The 15,571-nt window shown below is 31.5% G+C and overlaps 2 protein-coding genes across 2 annotated transcripts; both read right to left on the reverse strand.

Moving 5' to 3' along the window:
* Window positions 1-693: 693 nt before the first annotated feature.
* Window positions 694-4,691, reverse strand: LOC111918123 (glycerol-3-phosphate acyltransferase, chloroplastic). The gene is made up of 12 exons (XM_023913791.3): window positions 4,171-4,691; window positions 2,872-2,969; window positions 2,672-2,758; window positions 2,503-2,600; window positions 2,354-2,411; window positions 2,171-2,272; window positions 1,913-2,085; window positions 1,750-1,828; window positions 1,554-1,673; window positions 1,356-1,469; window positions 1,129-1,280; window positions 694-973 (listed from the first exon to the last, which is right to left on the reverse strand). The coding sequence occupies exons 1-11, from the start codon at window positions 4,439-4,441 to the stop codon at window positions 1,143-1,145; spliced, it is 1,338 nt and encodes a 445-aa protein (XP_023769559.1). The 5' UTR covers window positions 4,442-4,691; the 3' UTR covers window positions 694-973; window positions 1,129-1,142.
* Window positions 4,692-13,176: 8,485 nt separating this feature from the next.
* Window positions 13,177-14,533, reverse strand: LOC111918146 (protein ALP1-like). The gene is made up of 2 exons (XM_023913808.2): window positions 14,265-14,533; window positions 13,177-14,152 (listed from the first exon to the last, which is right to left on the reverse strand). The coding sequence occupies exons 1-2, from the start codon at window positions 14,531-14,533 to the stop codon at window positions 13,177-13,179; spliced, it is 1,245 nt and encodes a 414-aa protein (XP_023769576.2).
* Window positions 14,534-15,571: the final 1,038 nt, after the last annotated feature.

Below are 15,571 nucleotides of genomic sequence, written 5' to 3' on the forward strand. Positions count from 1 at the left end.
AGTATGATGTGTTTGTTAAATCATTTTCGTGTCCACATGATTCTAGATGGAAAAAAAATTCAAGAGAGCTAAAAATAGATGTCAAGCGGATCTTTGGAACTCTTAAGAAATGTTGTCACATATCGAAAAAACCAACACTTCTTTTGGCAAGGGAAAACTTCAATAAGTCATATATGCATGTATTATATTGCGTAATTTGATTATAAACGCTATATGCACATGACAAGCATGAAACCATCCCCAAGACACAACCAACATAAATTGGTAGCAATGAGTATATGGTTACAAAAGTATAGATACGTAGCACTGAAACATTTCACAATCTTTGTATGGACTTAGTGAAACATATTTAAAAGATTCAACACATTAATCTTAATTTGGATCCCAAAAATAACTCGGAAGACAATTCTTGGATGAAGATTTCATGTAGTATGTTTTTAGTTACTCATATTTTATGTGTTTTTTTTAAGTTATTTTATTTTTAGTATGCATTTTCCTTTAGTTGAATTAATGAAATTTGGTGTTTTTATTTTATTTTATTTTTTTAAAACCTATGCCACCACACCTAGTGTGTGGCGAAAAAAACCACACTTTTGTGGTAAAAATGACATGATAATGATGTGACATGGCAAAAAGTGTGGTTTCAGTAGCACCAATCCTTCCGGATTAAGGAGAGATATAAAGATGCATTAATTAGCATAGGGAAAAGTAAAAAGAAATTTGATATATTGGTTGTAAAAGGTGCAACATGTGTATGCTAAAGGTGTGGTGTATCCCTTTACAATCCAAAACATAACATACACCTGTACATCATTCAGCATCCAATCCTTCCAATTTAAAACATGATTTCATTGAGAATTCTTCACAAAAACAAAAACAAAAACTAACCACCTGTAATGTAACAACCGCTTTCTCTTACTGTAAATTTCAGTATCTATACACCTAAGGTCATGTAAAAAAAAATAGCCTTCACCTGCATTCCCCAAAAGAAAAATAAAATAAATACCATTAACAAAAAAAACCTTAGACTACACCTCTAGTTTCCACTATAGGACAGGGACCAAATTTGTAATTTACACTTGTATTTATATATTTACCAACAGGTCCCTAAAGAATGTATGTGTGTACCTGAGGGGACAGAACTAGTGCAAGGTGGGTTGTGACAATGAGACATTTGGTGTTGATGCTTCTAGACCTTTTCCTCCATTAATGGCAGATTGTAGCACCTTGTATTGCTCACACACTGAATCATAGACTGCCTGTGAATAAACTACCTTCGCCTGCAATACATTTGACTCGTAATTAAATAAAAAGTTTGTGAAATAAATAAAAATGTAAAATCAAGTAACAAAAACCTCATCAGGGGATCCACAAGAAACAGTAGCTTCCTGGAAATCAATCGGGGGCCCCACTGATACTCCTGTTCCATGATACGATATCAACCTTTTCTCTCCAATTTCTTTCTCAACCTATTTAAAAAAAAAATAATATTTTGTATATAAGTGACGAACAAAAAGAATACATATGAACCAAGAAGAAGAGGAAAAAGAAACCTGAGGTGGAGGAGGCATGATGTCATGGCATAGCATGGATAAAGGGTATATATGTCCAACCACACCCGCATGCTGCACAAGCCTTCTCATATTGTCCAGTGAATTTGCATCAAATGGTGCCTATACAAAATATTGAATATACATTATATGAAATATATATTTCATTTTTTATTTATGTAATAAATTAAGATGTTACCGGAAACCATTGGTTTGTTACTGGATCTGGTCTGTCCCTTCCGCCACTTGGTGCGATCCATATTATTTTAGATCCACCCCTAAAAATTCAAATAAGAAAATGTTAATGGATTTATATTATATGACATGTGTTAAAAAATATATATATAGAGATTTGATTGTACCTTAAAAGCAAAGCCATTTCTTTTAGACTTCTTGTATTGGATCTTCTTTTCATATCAACAAGCTCAGGGTCATCATTCATGTGTTTTTTTGAATACACACACAACAAGTTTCTTCCCATGCTGAAAGGCTTGCATAGAGGATCTGTTATAACTCTATCACCTGCCACATAGATCTGCATCACAGTGTTTTTATTTTTTTTTTGAAGTAAAGGAAATATATATATTTTTTAGATTGAATTTAGGGTGAGGTGAGCTTACTATGTTTTCAGATATATGGGGATTTGTTGTTTCAAGCAATAAGGCGATGACAGCTGGATCTGCTTCTGTTTGGTGGTTTGATATCAAAATCACATTTTCGCCCTATTGGTTTAATAATAATTAAAGTAAATATTAGGATATAAACTAATAATAGAAATAAGTGTGGGAATGAGAATGAGGAACCTGATTAAGCTGTTGTTCTATTTTAGTGAAAAGGGAGACGTTTCCAACATATGATTCCCTGAATGAAAAAAGATTTACACCTTTCTTTATCATATATATAATAAATAGAGAGCTGAAAAACTGATAATAGCAAACAAAGATTGACTAACTTGAAATTGATCAAAGGACGAATATAGCTTTGACCAAATGTATAGTAGTCAAAGGGTTCCCGAATAGCTTCATGATATGGTGAAAATTCAAATGGCTCCTACATGTTCAAAGATGAGGTTCATGAATCATGGTCAAGATAAATCAATGTTTTAGGTCAAACGGTCAAACCTTCACATCCAAAAACATACGATCGAAAGCTACACGCATGTTTGACACTACAATATCTTCTGCACAAGGATCTCCACTTTTGAGAACCTAAAAAGTAAAGAATGATAATCTTTTTTATAAAACTCACAAGGTATAAAATCATTAAATCAGTATCTAAAACTAAAGGATTAGTACAGGGCAAGCCCTAGAAAGAAGTTTACTGCAGTTTTGTAGTTGTGATACAGCTCTTCCATTGATTGAGCAATCGGTTTTGGCAGTGTTTCAGCTTCTAGCTCTCTTTGAATTCCCAAAATGAGATCTGCATGAAAGATTTATATTGAAATAATAGCATATGAAATTATGAATGCATCAAATAAGGTATGTTTAGAGTTACATTACATGCAAGCGTAACATTGTAGTTAAATTGCACAATTAGGTTTTCATTGAAATGTGATAGTTGACATGAAGATTCCCTACAGAAAGGACACATCTATGAATCTTTACATAAATCAAAGCATCAGAATTGGGAATTTGGGATCATCATTTCTTGAAGTAGCCTCACAGAAAGTTAGGATTTTATAAATTAGGGAAATCCTAGGGCTTTGATGGTTGAACACCGGACGTTATGAATTACCAAAATTGTAGATTTCTTACGTATTTGAACGATTTTGTGTTATAAATGCATTAAAATTTAAAATGTAGCAGAAGAAATTTTTTCTCCCTTTGACGTGTGCCTTACATTTCAGAAAATCCTAACATGTCATCTTCAAGCCACGAAAAATTTGAACAACATAATCAAAGTACATTTGGCAATAACATTAAGAGTAATTAAGGATCTAACAATATGAAAAATATCATAAACCAATTGTCCTCATTCACAACAAGACATATGAAATTAGGCGCCCTATTCGTTGAGGCAGCATAGCAAAAAGACTGAGTGATGATGATGATTCGGTGCCTCAAACAGTATCAACAAGCATAATCACTAGATTCAAATCATCATAAGACAAGAACATGCACCCAAAAACTCATCAAGATGATTGGTTGATTGCTAAATGGCATTGGTTCAAATACACTAACAAACCAAAAGAACATCTGGATTCTGGATAAGCTAAGCAATGTCAATCATTCAAAAACTTATCTCGGACATCAATCAAGCCATCAAGAACACACAGACATCATTAGTTTGTCTCAAATCAGGATGTGCATAAATCAAACCTACTAGTATTAAAGGATTTGACAATCGCTCAAGAACTCGATTCACCGCACTTCTTTACAATTGAAAAGAAATGATCAAACCGACTGAACTGAAGAAACAAATCAGAAATTGCGAACAATGAACAATTGAATATCACACAAATCAATCGCTCGAAATTCTCCCACCATCACTTCGTTTTAGTTGAAATAGAGCAAAACAAAAAGCATAACACACGCGTACCAACGCTATCACAGTAAATAGACACAGGCATTCAAAGCAAGTGTAAAATTCACTCGACAAACACACTCGGAATCGCATATACCTTGTTCAGAGCGAGCATCGATGAATGTAGGAGAGCAACCGAGTTCGGATCCAGACACCGGTAGTGGAGTAGAGGATGGCGAAGGCGAACACTTCTTGTCTTGAACCGTTTCCGCCATGCCATGGGCGGCAGAAAACGCCAAGCACGGAAACCGCCGGAAAGCCGAACGAACTCGCCAGGATGAAGAATTAGAAGTAGAAGGTAATAGAGAAACCCTAGGATTTGTGGTGGATAAGAAGAGAGTAGGGGAAGAAGGAGAGAAGATCGACATAGTGTGTGTGTAGAGAGAGAGAGAGAGAGAGAGAGAGAGAGATTTTTTCAGGTAGAGGTGGTGTTAATAAAGTGATGGAGGTGATGGGAGTGGTGGTGGTGGCGGTGGAGCATTGGCGGAGACGGCCTGTGCACACGTGCTTTTCATCAAAAACGAGGCGGAGGAGGAATCGTGCGATTGGATTAGCTGACGCCGCCTGTAATGGATAGTGAAACTAACTGGCCAACCGTTAACCCTATTTCCTTTTATTTTATTTTCTATTTTATATTGAACATTTTACAATAAAGTATATTATCTATAAAAGATTGTTCAACATAAAATACAATTTCTTGAAACAATCGTCAACAAATAGCATTCATGTAATGTAGATTATTTCTCATAGATAGATTATTTCTCATAAAAATCATTGTTACAAATACATTTCATTAGTATCTCTCTTAGTTATTAAAACTATAATCGACAGACAACCTTTAAATGATTACAAAAAATTTTGTAAAGCTTAAATGAATTAAAAGTGTGCTTACCTAATTAGTTGGCCATATTAAAAATACGGAATTGACATGATTTATTATTAAAATTCATGACATAATATTCATTGCATTAAATAGCATCTTATTTTTTGAAATAGCTTTTTATTTGTTCGTGTTATCTGATTATAAACATATTTTGTAGGTAAATGAGAACCTTTTTAAGAAAGTAAGATGTTATTTTAGAAAACAAATATAGTATTATATGAGTAAATGAGAGTTCATATTAGTTTTAACATCTTTCAAAAGGAAATATCAAGTTAGGATGTGGTTGAAATTTTTTTTAAAAAAATGCCGCTTTAACTAACTGGCATAAAAATTTGTTGTTAAACCACAAAATAAAACTCAATAAAACAAAACTAGAATATTATTAAATATAATAAATGAAAATATTATTATATCGAAAAGATTTAAAAATAAAAAATAAACGTTTATGAAAATAAATGATTTTTTTTCTAAATGAAAAAAGATAATCTATCATTTTCAACGAGTTTTTAAAAATTTATTATAGTTGTAGGAACCAGGAGAAGATCCAATTGAAAGTGTTTTTATGGGTTATTGTTAAATCATTTAATGTTAAATAATTACAACAATTAATGGCTAAAAGAATGTAGCCTTTCTTAACTATTTAGAAGCATTTAATTAAAGGTTGTTTCAACATTATTTCAACAAACATTTTTCTTTTCACTATATTCATTTGAAACTCTCATACATCTTTCCTTTCACCACATTTATTTGAAACTCCGAAGACTTTTCAATTTCTTTATAATATAAATTATACTTTGGTTAATTATGTTAAATAAATATCAAACTTAAAGTGTAATCATATATAAATTAAATTTTAATATTAAAATAATACTTTTACTTCTACTTATAATGTTATGTTTTTTTACTTTTAACATATTATCCTTCATTATTAGGTTTAATATATTGTTGGATGTAAACCATTATCATTTTAAAGATAAAATTTTGCAACAATTTGTATAAAATACTTAAATTATTAATTTAAATATTACATTACAGGGTCAAATTAAATATAAATTTTATTTTAACTTAAACAACCCAAAGAATATTTTATAAATAGTTAAAAGTGATGAATTATAGTGTCTTTTCTAATAATGAATATAAGTTGGTTAATAAGTTTAAATAAATATCAAATCTAAAGTGTAATCATAAATAAACTAAATTTTAATTTTAAAATAACGTCTTTACTTCTACTTATAAAGTTATGTTTTTAACTTTTAACATATTATACTTAATTTATTAGATTTAATATGTTGTTATATGTAAACCATTATCAGTTTAAATCTACGACTTTTGAACAATTTGGAAAAATACTTAAATTGTTAACTTAAATATAACATTACAATGTCAATTTAAATATAAATTTCAGTTTCACTTAAAAAACAAAAGAATATTTTGTAAATAGTTAAAAATAATAAATTTTAGCGATAAATACAAAAACTAAATTGTAATCTCATTTAAACTAAAATATTTTCTAAAGATATTTTTAAAATCATTAAAAGTTTTCAAATAAGTAGCTTAAAATAACTTACAATAACAATAGTTAAAAATAACTCTATATAAATGATTATATCTTTACCTTTAAAATCAAAAAATAATGTTTAATGTTTTAAATAATTATAATTTTAGAAATTAAAACATTAAACAAATAAATTTTAAAAAGATAACAACTATAAATAACATTAAGCCATATATTATATTTAATTTTATTCATCTGTAACTTACAACTAGAAGTCATTCAGACGATTGAGATTATCAAGTTATAATAGATGTATATATTATCATATAATTCAAAATAATCAATATATTATATCAATTTAGTACATGAATTATTATATCAAATTTAACAATAACGTTATTGTTATATTTAAAAAAAAAACATATATTTATAAAGAATTCAACTATATAAGTGCTTCTACGCATTACAGTGTCAACTTAAATATAAATTTCAGTTATACTTAAAAAACCAAATAATATTTTGTAAATAGTTAAAAGTGACAAATGCAAAAACTAAATTGTAATCTCAATTTAACTAAAATATTTTCTAAATATATTTTTATAATCGTTAAAAGTTTTCAAATAAGTAGCTTAAAATAGCTTACAATAACAATAGTTAAAAATAACTATATATAAATGATTATATTGTTACCTTTAAAATCAAAAAATAATGTTTGATGTCTTAAATAATTATAATGATAGAAATTAAACATTAAACAAATAAATCTTAAAAAAATAATTAACAATAGCACCAACTATAAATAACATTAAACCATATATTATATTTAATTTTATTAATGTTTAATTCGCGGGTAGAAGTCATTCAAACGATTGAAATTATGAATATATATATATATATATATATATATATATATATATATATATATATATATATATATATATATATATATATTATCATTTAATTAAAAAATAAGTAATATATTATATCAATTTAATATACAAATTATTATATCAAATTTAACAACAACTTTATTGTTATATTTAAAAAACATATATTTGTAAAGACTTTTCAACTATCTAAATGTTTCTGCGCAACGCATAGACATTCACCTAATTATATTAAATATGTAAATGTACCGAATACTGACCGAATCAAAACTATATACATGGGTTACATTTAAAGGTCATATAAAAAAACGATTTCCCACTTCATAAGTTAATCCAAAAAGTGTGAAAGTGACTTGGGATTTTCTTGTGCGACCTATACAATTTTGTTTTCACTCTATCTGTATAATTAATTTATTTAAGTGATCACATTTCATAATCAGGTAAAATATGAAATATTTATGGATATTTTATGTCAACTTTATAAGAATTGTTCGAATATGTTATGTCATGATGATTTTATATAAAAAATATAAACGGTAATTTCGACTTATTTATTTATAAATAAATGAATTTTAATTGTATATCAATGGTCGAATAAGTAAAAGTGAACACTTATAAAAGTTTATTTTGATTATATTTTATGTAAAACAGCTTATGTATCTTATGAAAACAAAGTAATTGCAAAAAGGTAATTTTATCAACAATTTTATAGACTATAAATATAATTCGTAATGAATTAAAATCAAATACTTAGATAAAAATCAAATGGATCAAGTAGATTTAGGCAACAACATTTTATGAACGTATTTGGTTGGTATTAAATAAAATTAAATAATAATAATAATAATAATAATAATAATAATAATAATAATAATAAATGAAGTACAATTGAATTTGGTTGGTATTAAATACTACTAATAATATGGTTGTCATTAAATGAAATAAACTTGAAATTTAATATTCGATAATTACATGGTTGATTTGTAATGAATATTTGATAGCGAACTATTAGATAATGACAATCACCTAAATTCAATCTTTTAAAAACCGGTTTTTTAGTTGAACCGGTATGGTGACCGGTTCCCGGTTTAACCGGTTCGATCGTCGGGTGAACCGGTTTCTATACTTTTTATGTTTTTTTTTCTATTTTCCTACACATACATTCATATATAAATTATGAATTTGATTTTACAATTTCAAACATTAAAAATAAGTTGTAGATAAATACAAATACATTAAAATAACACATAGTCATAAGGTTTAGTGTTTTACATAAATCCATATACGTCAGAAAGAAAATAAAGTATAACACCAAAACAAAATATAGTTTTAGATGAATACAAACATATCAAAAAAATTTATAAAATTTACCATATGTTTTTATTTAGAAAAAACTAAATAGATTTGAAAAAAATCACCAAAGTTTATTATGTAATGATTCTTTTTCATATGGTTTTATTAGGTTTAACCGGTTCAACCGGTTTTTTCTAAAAACCGGCCGGTTTAATCCGGTTCAGAAATCAATGTAAAACCGCTGATAATTGAGCCGCTCACTCTCCCGATTCACGGTCCAACCGATTCAACCGGCCGGTTCAAACCGGTTTTTAAAACATTGCCTAAATTAACAAATACAATTCTATATTCGTTTATAAAAAAAAATATTTAAAATTAATAAATAGAGAAAACTTCATAAATAGTCCCTATGGTATTTTGAAATCTATCTGAAATCCCTAAGTTTAAAAACATCAAAGATGTCTATTGGTTTCAAAACTTTTGATGTTTGGTACTTATTGCTTGCTCTGTTATCTTTTTTCTGTTAACTAAAGTTTTGCCTTATTTAAAAAGAAAAAGAAAAAATATAATATAATTATTTAATATAAAATGGTCCTATCTATCTATCTATCTATCTATCTATCTATCTATCAAAAGCATACATATGTACAGAAGAACACATACATACATACACAAGAACACACACATCTCTCTCTCTCTCTCAAACATATACATATGTACACAAGAACCCATACATACGTACACAAGAACACAAATACCCCCTTACTCCTTCGTTTTCATATTTTTGAAAAAACATCATAAATGGTCCCTGTGGTTTCCCCAAATCTGAAGTTTAGTCCCTATGGTTTAAAAACATCATAGGTGGTCCCTATGCTTTCAAAACTTTTGACGATCAGTCCTTATTGCTAAATCCGTTAAGTTTTGTCCGTTAAGTGAAGAGCATTTTCGTCATTTCACAACAATAGGGACCATTTATGATGTTTTCACTTATTTTAAAAAAATATATGCAAAAGGGGTCTCTCTCTCTCTCTCGTCAAGAACACATATGTACACACAATACGAATATACATTCCCTACAACCAAAATCTTTGTCTGGGATCCACCCCCTTCTCTTCTCCTTTTTTTTTTTTTTGAATCCATGAAAACATACCTGCAACTAAGAAAAGGATATTGAAATTGAGCAGATGAAATGAAAAACCCTCACCCTAATCTTTTCCATTCATAGAAACAAAATCAAATCAAGCAATCAGAAGTTGATTTGGGAAAAGAACGTTGGGGAAGTTTTACCTAGCCATCAACTCTCTTTTTCTTTGATAGATGCGTCACCACCACCGACCTCATTTGTTCTCTTCAAGCTACCTGCTCCGGCCTCTGTCCTGTTCATCATCATCTCCACCCATTTAGTTAATCAATTGAGAAAGGGCAAAAAAAATCTTCCTCCTAACCACTGAACACACCAAAATGAACAAAAAACACCACAAAAAATGAAGTTCAAATTTTCAAATCTTGAAGAACATATGGATTTCCCAATCGAATCAAAACCTAGAAACATGAATTAACAATAATTGTGAAGAACAAATGGATCTGCATAGATCTTACTTACTCGTACACTTGTTTTATCAAGTTAATTTCTTCTTTTGGGAACTTAACATCGGAGTTCATATCATCAACCTCCCACCACTATCTTCAACCTCAAAATCGGAGTTCAAATCTTCCTATTTATCCTCAAAATATGGGTAAACCTTTCTTTCTCAGAATAAACGATGGCCAAAAATCGATTTAAAGAACATTCAAACCTTGGAACCAAAAAACCGAACCAAACTTGGTGAAAAATCAAAGACCCCATCGTTCTCTTCCTTTTAATCACATCTGAATAAACAAAACATGACAATGGCTTGGTGTTGGAACCCTTAGAGAGGAACTGATCTTAAAGTTTCAGAAATGGATTCAAAGAATGAGGAAGATGAAGTAGCGGTGGACGGTTACCACCATAAGCATCGACGGTCCCCGAGATTTAGGTTGCATTGGGTTCCTCGATCTGGATGGACATCAAGTTCCTCGATTTATTTTCGTCAATCAAAACCCTCTTTCTTCTCCTGAAACTTGTTAGTTTCGATTTGCAGATTTAGGGTTTAGTTAGGTTTGATTTTCAGGTTTAGAGTTTGATCTTTGAGGTTTGATTTTTCTAATTTTCATGTTTGGGTTATCGTCGTATTTGTGTGGAGGAAAGGGGCGGGCGGGTTTAATGATGATCGGAGGTAAGGCAGAGAGAGAGAGAGAGAGATTAAATTTAATTAAAAAAAAGAAAAGAAAAGAAAAGAAAACCTCATAAAAGGTCCTTGGATAGTTAAATGACAAAAATACCTTTCATTTGACGGTGAAAAGCTAACGGAGTTAGCAAAAAGGACCCAACATCAAAAGTTTTGAAAACACATGGACCATCTATGACATTTCTAAACAACGAGGATTAAAATTCAGATTTTGGGAAACCACATGGACCATTTATGACGTTTTTTTTCCATATTTTTTCCCTTCAAAAAATCACTAGCTTCTCCTTCGTTTTTACAAAAGAATCGGTACCGAAAACTCAGATCAAGAAGGAGAGATACAAATATACTTCGATCAAACAACCCCAAAAATTTGGACGGTGCCCTCTTTCAGTTTTTAATCGATGTTTCTTCCCCAAAAATTCACCACCGGTTATGGCGTCTCAAAGCTTGTGACGATGGGTGACATTTATGGGTAATCGGATCTCTTTAAACCCAAAATCAAAGATTGTATCTGAGTTTAAAGTCGCCACATCGAAAACCTGCCTCTGAATCTAAAGTTGCTGTCGGATTTTGATCCAAGATTACATTTAGGTTTAAATCACTTGCATCACCCACCTTCATATTACCCACTGGATTTTGTGCTTGGATCGAGGTTTGGTGGAGGACCCAAATCATATTGCAAATCTCGATTCTCTGTTCAATGTGTTCTTAAAAGGCATCATCGAGCGTCCAATAGACTTCCCAGGAACACGATTTTATAGATTGAAGAAAGCAGTATCAGCTATTTGGAAATAATTAATGTTGATTATCAATGAGAAGGGTGGGATTGGAAGAACAAAAAGTATCATCTTCACAAGACCTATAACATTGGAGTGAATGCCACCAAATTCACCAAGGATTCTCTACCTTCCTCAAAGAATTTTGCCAATTCGACGATCTTCGACCATTATTGTTTCTTTTTTTTCTATAGGAATGAATTTGTGTATGTGTTTGATCATTTTTCTATGGAATCACAAGGAGATGTTTCAAGCTCTGATTTTTATTCCAACGAAAATGGCATGGCAGGTTTCAAACATAACATTTAGTGTGTGTAAGTGTTTTTTAATTGCAATGTGTGTATGTATGTGTAAAATGAGTTTGTGTTCTAATTTTAAAATGACAAATAATTGTTATACCATCCGACGATGAGGCTAATGTAAATCAAAGAACAAGACAGAGGTGTTAGGTGAAGCAAGGAGCGATGAAGGTGAATGGTTGGGTTTGGGAAGAATGAAGGTAGAGATCGCGTGTATATATATATATATATATATATATATATATATATATATATATATATATATATATATAGAGAGAGAGAGAGAGAGAGAGAGAGAGAGATCCTTTTATATTAAATAATTATATTTTATTTTTTTAATGGTCCATTTGATAGTGAAATAACAAAAATGTCCTACAGTTAACGGAAAAAAGATGACGGACTGAACAATAAGGACCAAACATCAAAAGTTTCGAAACCACAAAGACCATCTCTAAGGTTTTTTAAATGAGAGACTAAACTTCAGATTTTGGAATACCACAATGACCATTTATGAAGTTTTCTCTAGACAAAACTGCACAAATGGTCCTTGTGGTTAGCTGAAAATTGTTGCTTTGGTCCTGAAAAGTTTGGATTAGCACTAGAGATCCAAACTTTTCATTTCTTTGCGAGTTTGGTCCGATTTTGTTTGAACTTTTTTATAAAGACGATTTTGCCCCTGATTATTTAATATTTTAATTTTCTTTTATTACAACAATTAAAAAGAATTAAAAATAAAAGAAAAGAGAAAATACTCTCTCTCTCTCTCTCTCTCTCTCTCTCTTATGAAAGCACCATAGATCTGTACAAACACGTTAAAGTCCTGTGACCTCCTAATAACCCCCACCCCAAATTTAAGACCATAAGGTGTGGGCAACTATATGCAATATCATTTTGGTGCCACATCATCAATGGTGTTATAACACCAAGTGAGAAAATGGGCAACATGTTATATCTTGTTATGACACCAATTTTTTTTTTCATTTTATAATTTATTTTATTTATTTCGATTTTTTTTAAAATTGAGACAAATATTTTTTAAATTAAAAATAAATAAAACATAATGTTTAAAAAGTATAAAAAAACAATTAAAATTTTCTAAAAATTAAAATTAACATAAAGACTAAATTACACATAATATCCAAAAAAAAAAAAAAAAAAAAAAGAAATAACATCCAAATTCAACAAAAAAAAAATACAATGCTATTTGTTATCGTTATTGTTACCATAGAAGATATGATCCGCCAAGTCCTCTCGAAGTTGTCTGTGTTTATTTGCGTCCTGAATGTCAACAACACGATGCAAAGAATCTGCTGTTCCTGGTTGAAACTGAACGTGTCTGGGCTCCGTTGGGATATAGTGTGCAATATTTCGCCATTTATCTTCTACTACCATGTTATGCATTATGATACACGCATACATGATATATCGTAAAGTTTCTAAATCCAATAGTCGTGCTACATGTTCGACTATATGCCACTTCGCCTTTAGGACCCCAAAAGCACGTTCCACATCCTTACGTGCTCCTTCTTGTCTTCTCTTAAAAAATTTGTCTCGTTCTTCAACCGGGTGGCGGAATGCCTTCACGAATGTGGAATACTGAGGATATATTCCATCTGTAAGGTAATACCCATAATTGTATTCCTTTCCATTCACCGTGAAAGGAGCATCCGGGGCTTTTCCATTCAAAAGATCGTCGAATATTGGCGACTGATCAAGAACGTTGACGTCGCTGTTGGAACCCACAATCCCAAAAAACGCATGCCAAATCCACAAATCTTGAGAAGCGACAGCCTCTAACACCAAAGAAGGTGATCCGTGATGACCACTTGCGTATTGCCCTTTCCATGCTACCGGACAATTTTTCCATTTCCAGTGTGTGCAATCAATGCTTCCGATCATTCCGGGAAACCCATGGCGTTCTTCATGCGCCGCATACAATTCTTGCAAATCATGCAACGAAGGTTTCCGCAAATACACGTCACCAAAAGTTTCAACAACACCCCTTGACAATGTATACAAACTCTCTCTTGCGGTTCTTTCAGACATTCTCATATAGTCGTCCATGGTGTCGGGTGACTCCCCCATAGCCATCAAACGAATGGCCGCAACACATTTCTGCAACGTTGTAAACCCGCGTCTACCTCTAGCATCATATCTTAATTGAAAAAATTCGTACCTAAACATAAATTGACTACAGTTTAAAAATATATTGCATATGTTGTAAAATTAAAGAAACATGTAGTACATTTTTATTTATTTTGTATAAAAATAAAGTAAAGAAATGATACCAGCTTTCCAAGGCGTTGACGATTCGTAAGAACACATCCCTACTCAAACGAAATCTTCTTTTGAAGTCCTTCGCCCAGTATACACAATTATCCACAAAGTAATCGCGATATAGATGTTCGTGTCCTTCCTCGCGATTTCTGTTTAACATCGCACGTCTTGTTAGTAGCGGGGCTGGTTCTGGTTGTAGCAAGTCGGTAGTGTAATAATGATACATCATCCTAAAGAAAATATCGTCATCTGAATCATTGGACGAGTCAAAAGGATCCATATTTCTTTTTTAAGATAATTGAAAGTATGTAGAGAGGAGAAGAGAAAGTGTGAAAATTTTAAAAGAAAATAAGAGGTATTTATAGGATAATAAATTGGTTTTTTTAATAATTAATTTTTTTTTAAAACGTTGCATCAAACGGTCAAAAAATATCCGTTTCTTCCCGTCGCCACGCCAACGAGATGCCACTTCAACGAGTTGCAACGAGCAGAGGGGGCGGTGTTCCTCCCGTTATGCAGCCGTTGCGATCGAGCCACGTCAGACGCGTTGCTTCTCGTTGGTCCCATACCGAACACTCTAAGAAACCCAAGAAAAGTAGAAAAGAACGATTGATCTTTCGATCTTCAAGCTCCCTGCTCCAAGAACCGAAGTTCCATTTGTTGCAGATCTGAGAATTAAGTTCTCCTCAATGTCGATGGTGAAGAAGATGAAGCGATCGTGATGACCGATCGTGAATGAAATCAAACACTAGCCTCCGATTGATGATCGATCGTGAAGAAGAAAAAGGACGGGACCAGAGAAAATGAAGAATCGTTAGAAATCTTAAGTAACATTTCGATTGAGGGGTGTGGTGCGACGGTGGATGGCGATTCACGAGGGCTAGGGAAGAAGGCTCGCAGGCAGCTAATCCCGATACTCCTGGGTCGATTGATAGCGACAAGGGAGATCGTTGGTGGGTATAACATGGTCGTCGACCGTGGAACAGGTGAGGAAACGGGATGGGGGTTGTTCGACATTGTTGTTTGCTCGACAATCACAGGTTTCCTTTCATCTCGCTTCTTTTTACTTCGACCGTAAATCCATGGGGTTTAGTTAATAGATTTAGGTTAAGATGATTGTTTTTTGATTGATTCTTGACAGAAATGGATAAATGGAATGAATGAGTGATGTTAATCTTTTACAGGAAATCGATGGGTATATGTTTGTTTTGCTTGATAGAATCGATGGAGTGTAAATCACTAGGTTTAGGTTTGTGTTTTGGTTGCTTGAAATTGCCATGGAAAGAAGATGAAACAACAGTATTTCTCATTTGCAGGT

The sequence above is a fragment of the Lactuca sativa genome, chromosome 6 (genome assembly GCF_002870075.4).
Source record: "Lactuca sativa cultivar Salinas chromosome 6, Lsat_Salinas_v11, whole genome shotgun sequence".
NCBI lineage: Eukaryota > Viridiplantae > Streptophyta > Magnoliopsida > Asterales > Asteraceae > Lactuca > Lactuca sativa.